Source organism: Myxocyprinus asiaticus, chromosome 42, assembly GCF_019703515.2.
Source record: "Myxocyprinus asiaticus isolate MX2 ecotype Aquarium Trade chromosome 42, UBuf_Myxa_2, whole genome shotgun sequence".
In the NCBI taxonomy this organism is placed as follows: Eukaryota; Metazoa; Chordata; class Actinopteri; order Cypriniformes; family Catostomidae; genus Myxocyprinus; species Myxocyprinus asiaticus.
The window spans coordinates 30,638,984-30,654,392 of record NC_059385.1 but is presented as its reverse complement, the minus strand read 5'-3'; the positions used below and the strand labels follow the sequence as shown (position 1 = coordinate 30,654,392).

General features: G+C 36.6%; 1 protein-coding gene and 1 long non-coding RNA gene across 2 annotated transcripts in view; one reads left to right on the top strand and one right to left on the bottom strand.

Moving 5' to 3' along the window:
- The window catches only part of snx30 (sorting nexin family member 30), a 52,159-nt gene extending 39,891 nt beyond the window's left edge, over positions 1–12,268 (bottom strand). The window contains exon 1 of the mRNA XM_051683330.1: positions 11,647–12,268. Within this exon, the coding sequence (XP_051539290.1) occupies positions 11,647–11,769 (123 nt within the window). The 5' untranslated portion in view covers positions 11,770–12,268. The remainder of the gene's footprint in view (positions 1–11,646) is intronic.
- LOC127432679 (uncharacterized) lies at positions 11,671–13,797 on the top strand. Its single transcript, XR_007895781.1, has 4 exons — positions 11,671–11,795; positions 12,318–12,414; positions 12,768–12,849; positions 13,213–13,797. It is a non-coding gene; the product is annotated as an uncharacterized LOC127432679 (long non-coding RNA).
- Positions 13,798–15,409: the final 1,612 nt, after the last annotated feature.

Genomic DNA, 15,409 nt, shown 5'->3' with positions numbered 1-15,409 from the left:
ACATCCACTGTAAATCCAAGAGTGGTCTTCCCTTCATCCCGATGGCATGAACGCTCCTGAACATTGCTTTCATCTTGCATCGATATGTAGGTATGTGCCCACTGGCTAGGAAAAGAAATCCGCTCAGCCCCACTCACCACGCCAGAGAACTGCCGCTTCAGGGCGAGTTTGTAATATACAAAGCCATTGTGTATTTTCTACTATCAGCTTTCAATGCACGAGCAATGATGCCATCTTATATATGTGGGATTACATTTGGAAAAATGCCAACTTCATTTTCAAATGCCCGAAGTATACAAACAGTGTTGATTTATTAACGTTTGCTTACCCAGCTACAGAACTGCCACAAAGAATACATGCAATCATCATTTGAAGTCTGGATTAAAACCAAGTCTTTCTAGCAAGTCAGTCCACTGTCGGCCATCTTTGGAATGCTCTCGGGAGGCTACTTCCAATCATGCCAGCGCAGTTCCTATCTACTTGAATGAGGGAACACCAAAATCTCAAAAACAGCTGGTCAAGATTACGTTCAAAAAACATATTTCAAATCAGCAATAAAATCTGATCATATTGGAATCATAAATTGTGTTTCTTTACCGCATATAACACTAAAATATGCAATTTTCTCGGCTTGTATAGCAAATGCGCGTGTGCATTAGCAAGTTGATTGACAGGTAATGTCTGTATCTAAAAGGTGACTGGCTCTTTTACCAGTAAGGTGGGACTTCCTTTCTACATCCGTTGACCGTTGGGTGCTAGAGCTTCTTGTTTGGGCTTTCCAATTTCTCCCATTCATTCAAACAGAAGTGGCCCATCTCTGCTAAATAGTCTCTGATTAAAAGCACTGAATCCACCTTCGCTCACCACGTGCCAGTGGACACAAAGCGTTTGAGAGTATTAATGAGCAGCGGGACAACGAGCTAATAAGAGCCGTTCTATGTAAACGCCTGTGTTACTGACTGTACTGCAGGCCTACAGAGCCCTCTTGAGGACAAAACTAGAACATGTTAAAATTTATTTTACAAGCTGACAAACTGATTGAAAGCAAAATCCACCAGCCAGAGTGGCCTGTGACGTTGCAAAATTCACCAGCCAAACAGAAAATGTACCCATATTTGGCGGGTGTTAATTTTGGACCCTGTCTGTGTCTGTATAAGCTTTAATGTTTAAATTCCTTCATGTGATAAATTTTCTCTCTGGCAGCTTCAAAGTTTGGTGCTTATTTTAAATGTTTTGTTTGTTTGTTTCTTTCATTTTTTACGCCATTCCAGCTTTGATGGCTATATTCATGGTGGGAACCAGGTTTAGTTATTTAAAATAGTTTAGTAAGTTAAATGAGGTGTTTAAGATTCATTTTTCCTAAAAACCTTCAAACTAAATTTGGATTCACTTGATTAAAAACCTTTTCAAAAGAATCTACTGAATAATACAGGTTCCTCAGATGTGTAGAGGTATGACAGTCCAGTAAAATATGTTTAATGGATAGTGGGTTCTGACAAGATGAGCACTTTGGTGAATTTTCTCCTGATAGTAAAAATTGGTGTGTGAGTCTTGTATGTCCTATCCGGCATCGTGTATAAATGACTTGATCCCAGCGATTATTAAAAGGGAACACATATTTTGTTCCAACAACAAGATTTATTTCTCGTAATTTGTTGTTTAAACATTGATCCCACTCCGACTGCCATTTGTTTTTGATATATACATTCAGAGTTGGTTTCAGATCTGTGGAAGGTATAGGACATTTTACTGGTTCAGTAGATAGTGCTTCTCTGGCAGCTCTGTCTGCTTGTTCATTACCAGAGATTCCTGAGTGTCCAGGTACCCAGCAAAAAATAATATTAAAACTCTTTGCTTCAAGAGATGACAGTTTGATTAAAATCTTCACGATTGTTGGGTGATCAGTTTTAGTAGCTTCCAATGCTTCAAGACATGATTTTGAATCAGTTATTATTAAAAAGAATGTTGTGGAGCAGTCTCAATATACTTTAGTGCCAGTAGTAGAGCGTTTGCCTCTGCAGTGAAAACTGAACTTTGGTCAGGGATGCGGATACCCTGACACAGTTGGTTTGTTGCAAAAGCTACTGCCACTTTATTTCCAGATTTAGATCCATCTGTGTATATTGGGATATGTTGTGGGTATACTGCTCTTATGTCCAGAAATTGTTGATGGAAATCATTCGGATGCATTTAGAATTTTTGGTTCCTTGTTAAATCCAGATGGATTTTAGGCTTTTTGAGATCCCATGGAGGAATTTTGCAGAAATGTGTCTGTTCCACACTGTTTAGATCCACTTTCAAATTCTCCAGATGGGTTTTTATATGTAGGCCAAATGGATGAATGAAACTTGTTTTTTTTTTTTTCATATATTGTTGAATGCTGAAGTGGGAAAACTGCTGAATAGGCTGGGTTTTCTTTATTTGTTTTAATTTTGGTTGCATATTGTAAGGCCAACTTTAGGCATCTGATTTCCAAGGAAGGTTCATTGGCTTCCACATAGAGACTTTGGATTGGTGATGTTCTGTAGGCTCCCAAAGCTAGTCGTATACCTTGGTGGTGTACAGTGTCCAAAAGTCGTATGTATGACTTCCTAGCTGATCCATAAATGATACTTCCATAGTCCAGCTTTGAGCGTACCATGGTTCTGGACAAGTTCATGAGAGTTGAGCTGTCTGCTCCCCATTTGGTTTTGGATAAAACCTTTAAAACATTCATAACTATAAAACATTTCTTTTTTTTAGTGATTTAATGTGAGGAATAAAAGACAGTTTGTTGTCAAAAGTGATACCAAGAAACCTGTTCTCTTTAACAACTTTAATGGGGACTCCATCCATAAACAGCTCTAGTTCATTGTGTAGCGAACGAAGCTGACAGAAATGCATACAGATGGTTTTTGTTTGTGAGAACTTGAAACCGTTCTGTGTTGACCAGGAGTGCATTTTGTTTATCTTCAATTGGATTTTTCGCTCGACAGTATTCATGTACTTGCTCTTGTAGCAAATGCAGATATCATCTACATATAAACTACAGAGGACATCAGAGCCAATGACTTTTGCAATGCTATTTATTTTAATACTGAAGAGGGTTACTGATAGGATACTTCCTTGAGGTACTCCAAGTCCTTGTTTATGTAGGTTAGACAAGGTGTTTGCTATTATAACTCTAAAAAGTCTGTTCGATAAAAAACTTTCAATGAAGACTGGCAGTCGACCTCTAAAATTAATTTGGTACAAATCCTTTACAATTCCATGTTTCCATGTCGTGTCATAGCCTTTCTCCAAATCAAAGAAGACAGCTACAACGTGTTCTTTTCTGGTAAAGGCGTCACGAATATAGCTTTCAAGACAAATAAGGTGATCTGTAGGGCTTCGACCTTTCCTGAAACCACATTGGGCGTTACTTATGTGGTGTTTAGAGTCCAGTATCCAGACCAAGTGATCATTGACCATCCTCTCCATTGTTTTGCATGAACAACTGGTTAAAGCTATAGGGCGGTAGTTTATGAGGTCGTTATGGTTTTTCCTGGCTTTGGAATAGGTATTATTTCTACTTCATGCCAGGCAGATGGGATTTTTCCCGATATCCAGATGGAGTTAAAAATTCTAAGGAGCATTTTCAGGGAAAGGTAGGGTAGATTCTTTAATAAATTGATAGTGGATTTTATCCGTGTCGTGGAATTTTTTAATGGCTCGCTGTAGTTCTTCCATAGAAAAAGGTTGGTTGTATGGCTCTGTGTTACTGGAACCAAAGTTAATCTTTTCTTTTTCTTGTTGAGCAAGAAAGTTTGAAAAGCAGGATGGCAGTTCTCAATAGATGAATTGTTTTCGAAAGTTTTTGCTAGAATGTTTGCAATTTCTTGTTTTGAAGTCAAGAGTGTGCCGTGCTGTTTGATGTGTTGTATTTGAGGACCATTGTTTTTTCCCTTCAGTTTCCGTATCAGGTTCCATATTTTGTATGATGGAGTACTTGTTGTCATGTTGGAAACAAATCTTCTCCAGCTTTCCTTTTTTACTTCATTTATAATTCGTCTTGCTCGTGCTCTACTTATCTTGAGTTTGATAAGATTTTCAGTTGATGGATGTCTGAAGAACAGTCTTTCAGTTTTTTTCCTCTCTTTTATAGCTTCCTTACATATATCATCAAACCATGGAAGTCATCTATGTTTTATATTTAAAGATGTTCTTGGGACTGTATCATTAGCTATAGATACGAGCGTTTCAGTGAAATTTTGCATAGCATCTGGGCTGTCTTCTGGAAACCGTGTCAGTTTCTCATGACAGAGGGTTTGAAATTGATGCCAATTTGCTTTTTTAATTTGCCACCTTTGTACAATTGTTTCTTCCTCTCTGCCCTTGATGGTTACAGTGATTGGGAAATGATCACTTCCACAGAGGTCATGCCAAACTTTCCATGAGAGATCTAAAAATAATTCAGGCTGACAAATTGTTAGGTTGATTGCAGAGTACATTCCATGTCCTGGATGTAAATAGGTATTCAATCCATTATTTGAAAGACATAAGGTGTGGATATCTATAAAATCTTCAATCTTCTTTCCTTTTGTGTTACAGTGATTACTGCCCCACAAAGTGTTATGACTATTAAAATCTCCCATGAGAATAAAAGGAGATGGGAGCTAAGCGATAAGGTGATCTAGGTCCATGTGTGTCAAGTTAAAATTAGGAGGAATGTAGATAGAGATGACTGTAATGGTTTTCTGTGAAGTCAGGCGTACTGCTGTTGCCTGTAGGTTGCTATTAATATTTATATGACTATGGATCACATCTTTTCTTATTAAAATGGTTGTACCACCGGAAGCCCGCTTATCACTGGGACCAAAAGTGTTAAAACTTGTTAAAAGAGAGAGTACCGTCTGGTGGTAATTGTGTTTCTTGAAGACATATGGCTAGAGGGTTAATAATTGCTGTTAGACGCTGCAGCTCCGTAAAATTTGCCCAGATACCACGACAGTTCCATTGGATGATATAATTTTCCATTACCTATTAGGGAGAATAGGGACAGTTTTCTTGGTTCTGCCTTTAGGGGATGGACTTCTACTATGGTATTCTTTCTCTTTCATTTCCACATCTTTTGTTTGTTTTGTCTTTGAGGCTTCACCTTGGGATACTTTTGATTGTGAAGAACTTGCCTTACCGTTGTTTTCATTTGCCTTTTGGTTTCCTGTTATTGAGCTCTCACTGGAGTGAATGTCATTTAGAAGAGTTTCGCTCTGGGTTCCTGTGTTCTTCATCTTTGGGGGAATATTACTATGGTTAACGGTTTGGGGTTTGTCTTTATGCATCCAGGTGATATCTGTCTGGCAGTCTGTTGTTCTCACAGCTTTTTTTGCAACAGAGGCGAAGGTTTTATTCAGCGTACAAACAGGGATGACATCCACCATTTTCTTTGCTTCGTTACCACTGATTCTCTTAGTACACCTGATCTTCTGTATTTCATTTTCTTTGATCCACATGGAACACTGTTTTGATGCAGCTGAATGGTCACCTGAGCAATTACAACATTTTGATGGTTTTTCACAGCTCCCTTTGTCGTGGCCTACCTCCCCACAGTTACAACACGTATGTTTGTTGTTGCAGCCATTAGATCCATGGCCGTATTTTTGACAGTTGAAACACTGCAGAGGGTTGGGTACAAATAAGTCCACTGGAACACTTAAGTATCCAATTCGAAGTTTATCTGGGATTAGCGGTTTATTAAAGATGAGGATGTATGTACCAGTTTTAATCGTTCGCTCTTCTCTCTAGATTATTATTCTTGTGACGTTCATTACTCCTTGGGTCTTGAGCTTATTTCTTCTTCATCCACATCATCCAACTCTCTAGTTCGGATTACTCCTTTACTGTAGTTCAAAGTTGGATGAGGAGATGTCTTTATTTGAACTCAAGCTAACATGCTGGCATGTAGTAGATTTTCAGCATCGGCCTTTTTACTGCATTCCACAAGAATCTGTCCAGATCTTATTTTTTTCACTTCCTTTACTGTTCCTGCTATTCCTGCAATACCTTTTTGTTTAGCAAAAGGGGAAAGCTTGATGATTGGAGAATCTGGAGCAGCAGCTTCAATGATGATGAATTTTGGCCAGTCATCATTACTCGGCACGTCTATTTTCTGAGGTATTGTCGGTATCCAGGTCCAAGAAAAATTTTTTTGAGGTGTGTTTTGTAGCCATGTTTTGGGTTTTTAGTTTCGTCATTTCTGCTCCCCACCCACCTTAGAGCCCAAAAGTAAGGGATGCACAGCACCGCGGATCTCCAGCAGATTATGCATCAGGGATACAGGGATGATATACTCAAGCAAAATGAGCAACAAGTTGCTCAATTTACTTGATTGACCCTTAGCTAATGCCTACTGGGAATCTGAGAGATATTTGATGTTCAGCTATCAGAGAGTATTCCCAGGGCATGTCTTGACCAGCCGATTGATTGGATCGAACCATTCCAACCTCCCACCTAGGTGAAGTAGGAGCCAAAGTACAGTGTTGAAATAGTGGAAGCTGCAGCAAACCACATTTCTCAGGGACCCGGATCTCTTCCTCCACCGACACGGGTCGCAACTCACGGCCAACGAGTGGTCCTTTTCCTTATTTCTTATAACAGAAATGGGATAATAAGGATCTATTTTACTCCAGGTCTTTACAAGAGTGATGAAAAAAAACTTTTTGCTGTAACCCTAGCAGGGGCGGCTTGAGGGTTGTTCTCTCTTGCCCAAGGAGACGACCCTAGCACTACGGAGGGAAGGAGCGTGCCACTGTTCCTTTCACAGGCTACCATCATAAAGATGGGTCCCGAGCCGTACCAGGTTTAAATGTTTTGTATTGTATCTCCACGAGACTGCTCTCCTTGTGCCGTATTGTAATCGACCATTGCAGGATACATAAATATAAATAATTTATTTTTATTCTTTTATCTCAAGTAAGTCATATTTTATAAGAATGTATTGTCCATATTTTAGTATAACACATCTTATAATCTGTCACGTACACTGGCTGCCAAAAGTTTAGAATAATGTACAGATTCTGTTCTTAATGAAAGAAATTGGTACTTTTATTCACCAAAGTGGCATTCAACTGATCACAATGTATAGTCAGGACTTTAATAACATGAAAAATTACTATTACAATAAAAAATAAAAACAATTCAGAACTTCTTAAACTACATCAAAGAGTAGTAGTTCTGGCCTTCCACATCTCTTTCTATCTTTGTTAGAGCCAGTTTTTCTTTGAAGATTGTAGTGTACACCTTTGTATTAAATCTTTTTGGCAATTTCAAGCATTGTATAGCCTTCATTCCTCAAAACAATGATTGACTGATGAGTTTCTAGAGAAAGCTGTTTCTTTTTTTGCCATTTTTGACCTAATATTGACCTTAAGACATGCCAGTCTATTGCATACTGTGGCAACTCAAAAACAAACACAAAGACAATGTTAAGCTTCATTTAACAAACCAAATAGCTTTCAGCTGTGTTTGATATAATGGCAAGTGATTTTCTAGTACCAAATTAGTCAATTTAGCATGAATACTCAAGGATAAGGTGTTGGAGTGATGGCTGCTGGGAATGGGGCCTGTCTAGATATGATCAAAACTGACTATACATTTTGATCAGTTGAATGCCACTTTGGTGAATTAAAGTACCAATTTCTTTCCATAAGAGCAAAATCTGTACATTATTCTAGGGATGTGCATGAGTAGTAGAATACTCGAGTATTCGTTCTGCAATAATTATTCGAATAGTAAAAATACTATTCGAATTTTGCAAAGTTTTGTTTTGCTGGCCATATATACAGTGAGATGCATGTTAAATCCTGAACTCAAAAACTAAAACTGGCAGTTATAACAGAATTCACTGGGTGGCGCTGCTGAGTGTGGACACAAGTTGATCACATTTGATGAGCAAACCGTTCTGTCAGTACGTTTAGATGGACACCAAAAAAGTGGGTTATTGTGAGAATGTGGCTTACTGTGAGAAAGCTGGGTTTCTGTTTAAATGTACTAGATAAGCGGTGTACACTTTACTCTCGTATATGTGCTGCTCAAGAGAAAGCAGCATCCCCATAGCAACGTAATCCCCGCGACGCTTCTGTAAACAACAAACATGGCAACCGAGAAAGACTTTGCTAGCTGAGGTGACATTCCATCATTTAAACTGGTGTGTATAAATGAGAATAGTTTACTGAGCATGTGGATATGCTTGTTTTTCTCAACAAAAACATGAGATACAATATAAACATAACTATTATACTATGTCAAGCGTTTATATTCGTCCTGTACGTTAACTGCGTCAGTCTACTTCATTAGCGGTTTCTTTTTCTTCGCTTTGCCTGAGCTTAAATGCTTTCATTCTATAATTTTTTTGTTTTCACGCATTGCTTGTTTAAATATTTTCAAAAAACACAGGACATAATATAAGCTTGTTTTGGATATAATTAGAAGCTTGTTTTTTTTTTATGGTGACGCAACCTTTATGACTAAAAAAATAATTTTACAATGTCTCTCTCATTAATTACCTTCATTTAAATAATAGAATATTCGAATATTCGATTTTTCTTCTTTTTTTATGAGCTTAAATATTCGAATACCAAATTATTGATGAATGCCTATCCCTACATTATTCCAAACTTTTGGCCGCCAGAGTATATTTTATATTATTTGATTAATACATAATTACACGCCTATGACTGCTTCGGCACATCTATGAAACGTCTCTATAAGACAAGCAAATAATTTTACAGATCGATATTTTCAGTCTTGAAACATATTGGGCAGCACAACAAGGACAAATAAAAACGTCTGTAGTAGATTTTTATTTCCAAAACGAAGGACTGTAAATGTTCTCGAAACAGAATCAAACAAATCAAATCAAATAAAAAACAATACATACATATAATATAGTGATGGGTCGTTATTTTGAACAAATCTTTTAAATGTCTCGAAAGAACGAGTAGTCTCAGAGAGTGATTCGTTTGTTTTGTCTGTGCTGGTGTTTCATTCAACAAGAACTGCAAATAGACTGCAAAAAATAGATGAGACGTCATTTTAATATCTCATTCCAAAGAGAGAGAAAGAAAAAAAACGTTGTGTTTAAATGTCAGCCATAAAGAAATCTGGACACGGATTAGGAAAGTTGCAGAAAATGTTGGAAATGCATATAGCTAACATCTATTTTTCAGATCCAGCACTGAGGAAACTGTGACGCTTTTTCCTGATCACATGCCCATTTTGAGTCCTGAAACAAGTTCTCAGACCTTCTTTTTGCGGAGCTGCAGAAATGAGGCACTATAAAATAAAATAGCACACTGCCCTAACACAGTACATGCCTCTCTGGTCAAAGTATTCACATGAATAGACAGCTCCTGTGACAAATAAACGTAATAAAAGCGAATTGCACTTTAAGTAAAAACAAAGGCAATAGCCATATATTAAAGTCTCCAATAGCATGGTGCTTTGTTAATGGTTCCAAATAGCATGGACAAATCATATCTATTCTCAAAGGCTTTTATCTGCTATCATAACATTATAATAGCACACAACGATTCAACAAAAAATGAGCCTGTTCTTCTCATGAACTATTCAAGCATTCACATTTTAATAAGAACAATGTCTTCAAGACTTTTTCTGAGCAGTTTCTACAACACAGCATTCTCAGCATTTTTACTCTATTAAAACATGTAATGAGTAGGGAAGCCACATCTGCGACAGAATACATACACTTATTAGCTAAAAATGAGTAGTAGTGATAAAAGCTCTTCTGTGTCATGCATAAAACACAATAAACAATACAGAACAACATGTCAGTGAGTTGTACCAAGCCGAACACAGCTCTATTGTCAGACTCTTGTAATGAATCTTCAATGAAAACTATCATGATAAATATTGTGCATACACCAGCACACTGCCATCTGATTTCATTTCAATGTGCACTCTTTACAGGTTCCATTGCAAAACTGTGTTTTCTTTTTCTTTTTTTGCGTTCCATTTACCACAACATCAATTGTTCCATTAAATATTAAGCATTTATACCTTTTAGTTTTAATTTTACATCTAAAATGTATCTATTGTAATATCCATTTACAAGTATCATATATTCTCTCTCTCTAGTTGTTCTTTTTTCTCATATATATTTTGGGGGGATTTCTATTGTTTTTTTGTCTTTTGATAATATTATTTTATATTTATTTATTTTATTTTTATTTATTTATTTTCATTTTTAAATAAAGCATATATTGTTGTATTCCTTTGCAAGTTCATAATCATACAATTTCTCTCTCTGATTGTTCTTTATAAATATTTTCATTTCTTACACATTAAAAACAATATATATTGTTATATTCATTTACAAGTTAATAATCATACATTTTCTCTTTGTGATTGTTTATTTTTTCCCCCTAAAAGAACTGTTACTTTATATTTTATTTTGGGGATTTCAATTTATATTTTTTTTCCTCGAGCCCACATAAATAAGATTATATTTATTTACATTTTAAATAAAATATCTATTGTTAAATCCATTTACAAGTTCAGAATCATATATATATTTCTCTCTGATTGATCTTTTTTTTTTTTTTAGTAAAAGTAATTTACCTCCATATTTTCTTTTGGGGATTTCATTTTTCTCTCTCTCTCTCTCTCTCTCTCTCTCTCGTGAACCCTTTATTTTTATAACTTTCATTATTTATTTATTTGTATTTATTTTACATTTTATAGAAAATATATCTTGTCGCGTTCATTTCCAAGTTCATAATCTTATATTTTCTCTCTCTGATTGTTCTTTTTTATTTTTTTATTTTTTCTAACTAAAAGTCCCTTTAAAAAGACTTTATTTTTTATTTTTATTGAGCCCAAAAAAAGAACAGCATTTTTACAATATATTCTTATGCATTTAATAAAAATAATAATAATTACGTGTGGAACACCAATCAGCATAAGAGATCAGTGAGTGATTACTAACTCGTAATTCCATTTTACATATTTAATCAATAATTTGTATTTCTTACAAATAAATCTATATATATATATATATATATATATATATATATATATATATATATATATATATATACTTTAGATAAAATTGCATGCTCCCAGTTATAAAAGCCAAACAATAGTTGTGAATTTACATGGAAATCAATAACAAGGCAGTGTGCATCTGAACATCTAAAAAAAAAAAAAAAATGCTCTCCATTCCACCCTTACACAAAAGTACTGAGGTGGTACTATGGTATAGTGATGATATGAAATGATAAAACCATGGTGTTGATGATTACCACATTCAATCACTATGGTAACATATTTACATGGTACACCAAGGTACTTGATCCATGGTAGTACTATGATGCATATCCAAATAAACAATAAATATTATATTTTTCTCAGTGGCATTAATGAAATTGCATTCTACTTTGTTTTTACCCATTAAAATAAATCAAGCCATATAATGACAAGCTTTCAGCACTGTGCAGCTGGACAATACTAGTGCTGGAGTATCGACAGGCTGTTTATTGTGTTTTGAGACACAACCTATCTAGACAGCACTTCTGAGCGACAATGCCCACAACTGCTGCACCCGCCTATGATGCTTTTAACATGTTTTCTGTGTAGTGCTGATGTCCGTGTGTTTGGTGATGAGCTCACCTTCTCTCCGGTGCTGCTGGTGTGGAGGCTCAGCGCGGACTCCTCCGCGGACAGCGGGTGACAGATGTCCTGCAGGGATTTCTGCCCGGAGGACGCCAGTGGTTTCGAGGTGCCGGTGCTCATCGCGCTGCTGATGTTTGATCACGCAGGTGTTTGATTTCACTGCCGCACAAACACATCTGTCAGCTGACTGACACCGCGCAGCTGCAGAACTACAGCAGTCAGCTGACTCGCAACACACGCGCGCACTTCCGGAAAAACAACGCTACTTTTCATGTTAAAAGTCTCTTGGCGCTTCACTTAAAAGCCCAAATCTTAAAAGCGATTTTATTTTAATTTACTGTTTTTGTAACAACACAAAACGGTTAACGATTCTGGCTTGTTAATAATTCCAAGAATATCGAAATCCACAAAAGGAGGTAGATACTTTTCATATTTGGCTCCTAAACTATGGAATAGTCTCCCTAACACTGTTTGGGATGCAGACACACTCACTTTACGTCTAGACTAAAGACTCATCTATTTAGCATGGCATACACCTAATTTATCCTTCAATTCACAATTAGGCTGCTTTAGTTAGGTCTGCCGGAACCAGTAACATCCATCATGATCTACAGTGACCCTATGCTCTATGCTAATATTATTCTATTTGTTTCCATTCATATCCCGAGGTTACCAGAGCCTGCCAGATCCAACTCCGCTCCTGCTTGGTGTCGGACTCCACTTGCTAAGTGTCGCTGAGAGATGGCGACAAACTAGTCCCATATGGTAAAAAATATATATTTTCAAATATATTTTTAAATATATTTCAAAATATACAAAAAATGGCCAAAAAATATATTTGCTAAAATATATTTACATAAATACATTTTCTACAAATACATTTTTTGGCCATTTTTGAAAATATATTTTAAAAATATAAATATATTTTAAAAGCATTTAAAAATATATTTTGCCCTCCATATATTTCAATACAAGAAAATACACACACGTAACATTTGAAGAAAATCTTTATTTGATGTCTAAAACGTGAACATGTAACACATTTGAATAAAAATCAAGCAAGGAACATACTTTACATTTCAAAAAATTAACTTTTTTTTTTTTTTTTCTTCAAGCAGTCTCAGTTCCCCCAGCTTAGAATTCACTGCAATCCCCAAAGCTCCTCTGGACACATTGGGAAACCTCTTCTTCACTGCCACTGTAAGAGACAAAAATCACTGCTATATTATAAAGGGATAGTTCACCCAAAAATGAAAATTCTGTCATTAATTACTCGTCCTCATGTTGTTCCAAACCCGTAAAATTTCAAAACACAATTTAAGATATTTTTATGAAATTTGAGAGATTTCTGTCCCTCCATTGACAGTCCACACAACTACCAATTTGACGCTTCAAAAAGTTCATAAAGAGATTGTACACTGCAAAAAATGATTTTTTGTCTTGTTTCCAGTCCAAATATCTAAAAATTCTTAAATCAAGATGCATTTACTAGATAAGTAATATGGCATACGATATTATGTCTTGTTTTCTGAAAAAAAAAAAAAAAAAATTACATCACTTCAGTTTTTGGACTTCAGAGGATGAACTGATGCCAACTCCAACTGTAAGACATCGGATACTTCATATGCCACTGCCTGAACCTTGGACTTAGGATGGACCCCACCGAACCTCACCGAAATGACCTGCTGGTTGAACTGCGATGCACCTCATCATTATCTCTGCCTGCATCACCTTTGTCTATTGATGGACTTCACTCTTGAAATGGAATACATAATTAAAAAATTTAAAACCATGACTTGCACTGCACATAAATAACTAATACTGGCATGACATTCATGTTGTTTAGCCAGAGGGGAACTGGCCCCCACAGTGATCCTGGTTTCTCCTAAGGTTATTTTTCTCCATTAACCAACATCTTATGGAGTTTTGTGTTCCTTGCCACAGTAGCCTTCAGCTTGCTCACAGGGGTTCTAAATACAATTATTATTTAATTATTTAATTTCTATACACATTTTACAATCATATTTAATTAAACTACACAATGATCACTGTAAGACATTTTTACAGTAAATGTTTTTTTTTTTTTTTATGCATGATTTCCTGTAAAGCTCTTTTGAAATGATGTGTGTTGTGAAAAGCGCTATACAAATAAAAATGACGACTTGAATTAAGGCCTCGCTAGATTTCCTACGAAATCGAAGAACGAATGGGTGTGACGTCATTTAGAACAAAATCTGGCCAAAAAGGTGTTTTTGCGTTCGTTTTGCTGGTTCATAACAGCTCGCTTGGGGCGAACCTTTAGGAAAAATTCTTATAGGCTGCTAAACACCTTCTTACTGCCATTGGTCCACGTCATCGTTAGGTGTGACCTGGAGCTCCACCTACCTTGAGGCTGACAGCTCATTCTGTTTATGTTGTTCAGTGAGGGTGATGGGAAGTCTGATTCTTTTTCATGAACAGGTTCTTTCAGACGGTTTGCACACACAAACAACTCACTACATCGGGTGTACACACACAGCAAGAGTTTCTCTCTGGTCCCTCTCTTTCTCCCGAACTGATGCGCTGGTGCAGATTTTAAGTCTCTCTCCGCCATCACCGTAGTGGATTTAGGCATGAGCGACATGTGCAGTTGCCCAGGGCGGCACAAGGCACCCACACAGGATATATCATCAGAGGCCAAATTTCTTGTGTGTGTGTGTGTGTGTGTGTGTGTGTGTGTGTGTGAGAGAGAGAGAGAGAGAGAGAGAGCGAGAGCGAGAAAGAGCATCTGGGCAATAACAATTTGATTTCTGATGGTATCAGATGGTAATACCATGGTACTTTGATATACAATTACCATATTTATGTACCATTCTGTATTTGCATGGTGTTTCAAAGTACGTTAAAGAATACCATGTTACTACCATGGTACTTCACTATATGATTACCATATTCATATAGCCTACCATTGTATTAACATAGTGTGTCCAGGTAATGGTGCATGTCCAAAAAACGTTAATGGTGTTTTCATGTAGGCTAATACATGTTTTGATACTCTTTTGGTTGGAAAATGTATTAACCTGCAGAAGTCGTTTACAAGCTGCAAACGTGTTGAACTTTATAAAGACCTTCATCACTGGCAAACGATGACACATTTGCAGGTTTCATTTCCATTGATTGTAGATCCACTGCAACCAGCGTTATCTTTTTTTCCCCTTGTTATAAAATACTCCGTGAGCTTACTGGCAAGTGAGAGCACGCACAAATGATTCAGCAGCGCGTGCAAGCTTACCGAGTCATTTAGATTGAAATGCGAACCGATTCAGGCTGCTTTCCTATCACGTGTGACCAATTCATTTTAAAGAACCGACTCAGATGAGTGATTAATTTGTGATCAGACATCTTTAGTTTTGGTTTTAGTTTTTACACCTGATATAAGGCATGATGCTACACCGCTACCTAGTCAAAAATATAGCTTCACTACTGAAAAGCTATTTAAAACAAGCTGAAGCTACCGTCTCACTACTCAGAAATGTAGTTAAGCTAATAGCTTCGCTGTTTACTGAGAGTAAGATACGCATCTATCATCATTATTTTATCTTTGTTCTGCACATTTACACTTTTATACACTCATCTTTGCAATGGTATCATCATAATACAATAACAGAGTGTAACCAGTGCATATTATCAGAGATATTTAGCAGAGATGGGCCACTTCTATTTAAATGAATGGAGAAATTGGAACGCTCAACCAAGGAGCTCTAAGCTCCCAACGGTCAAC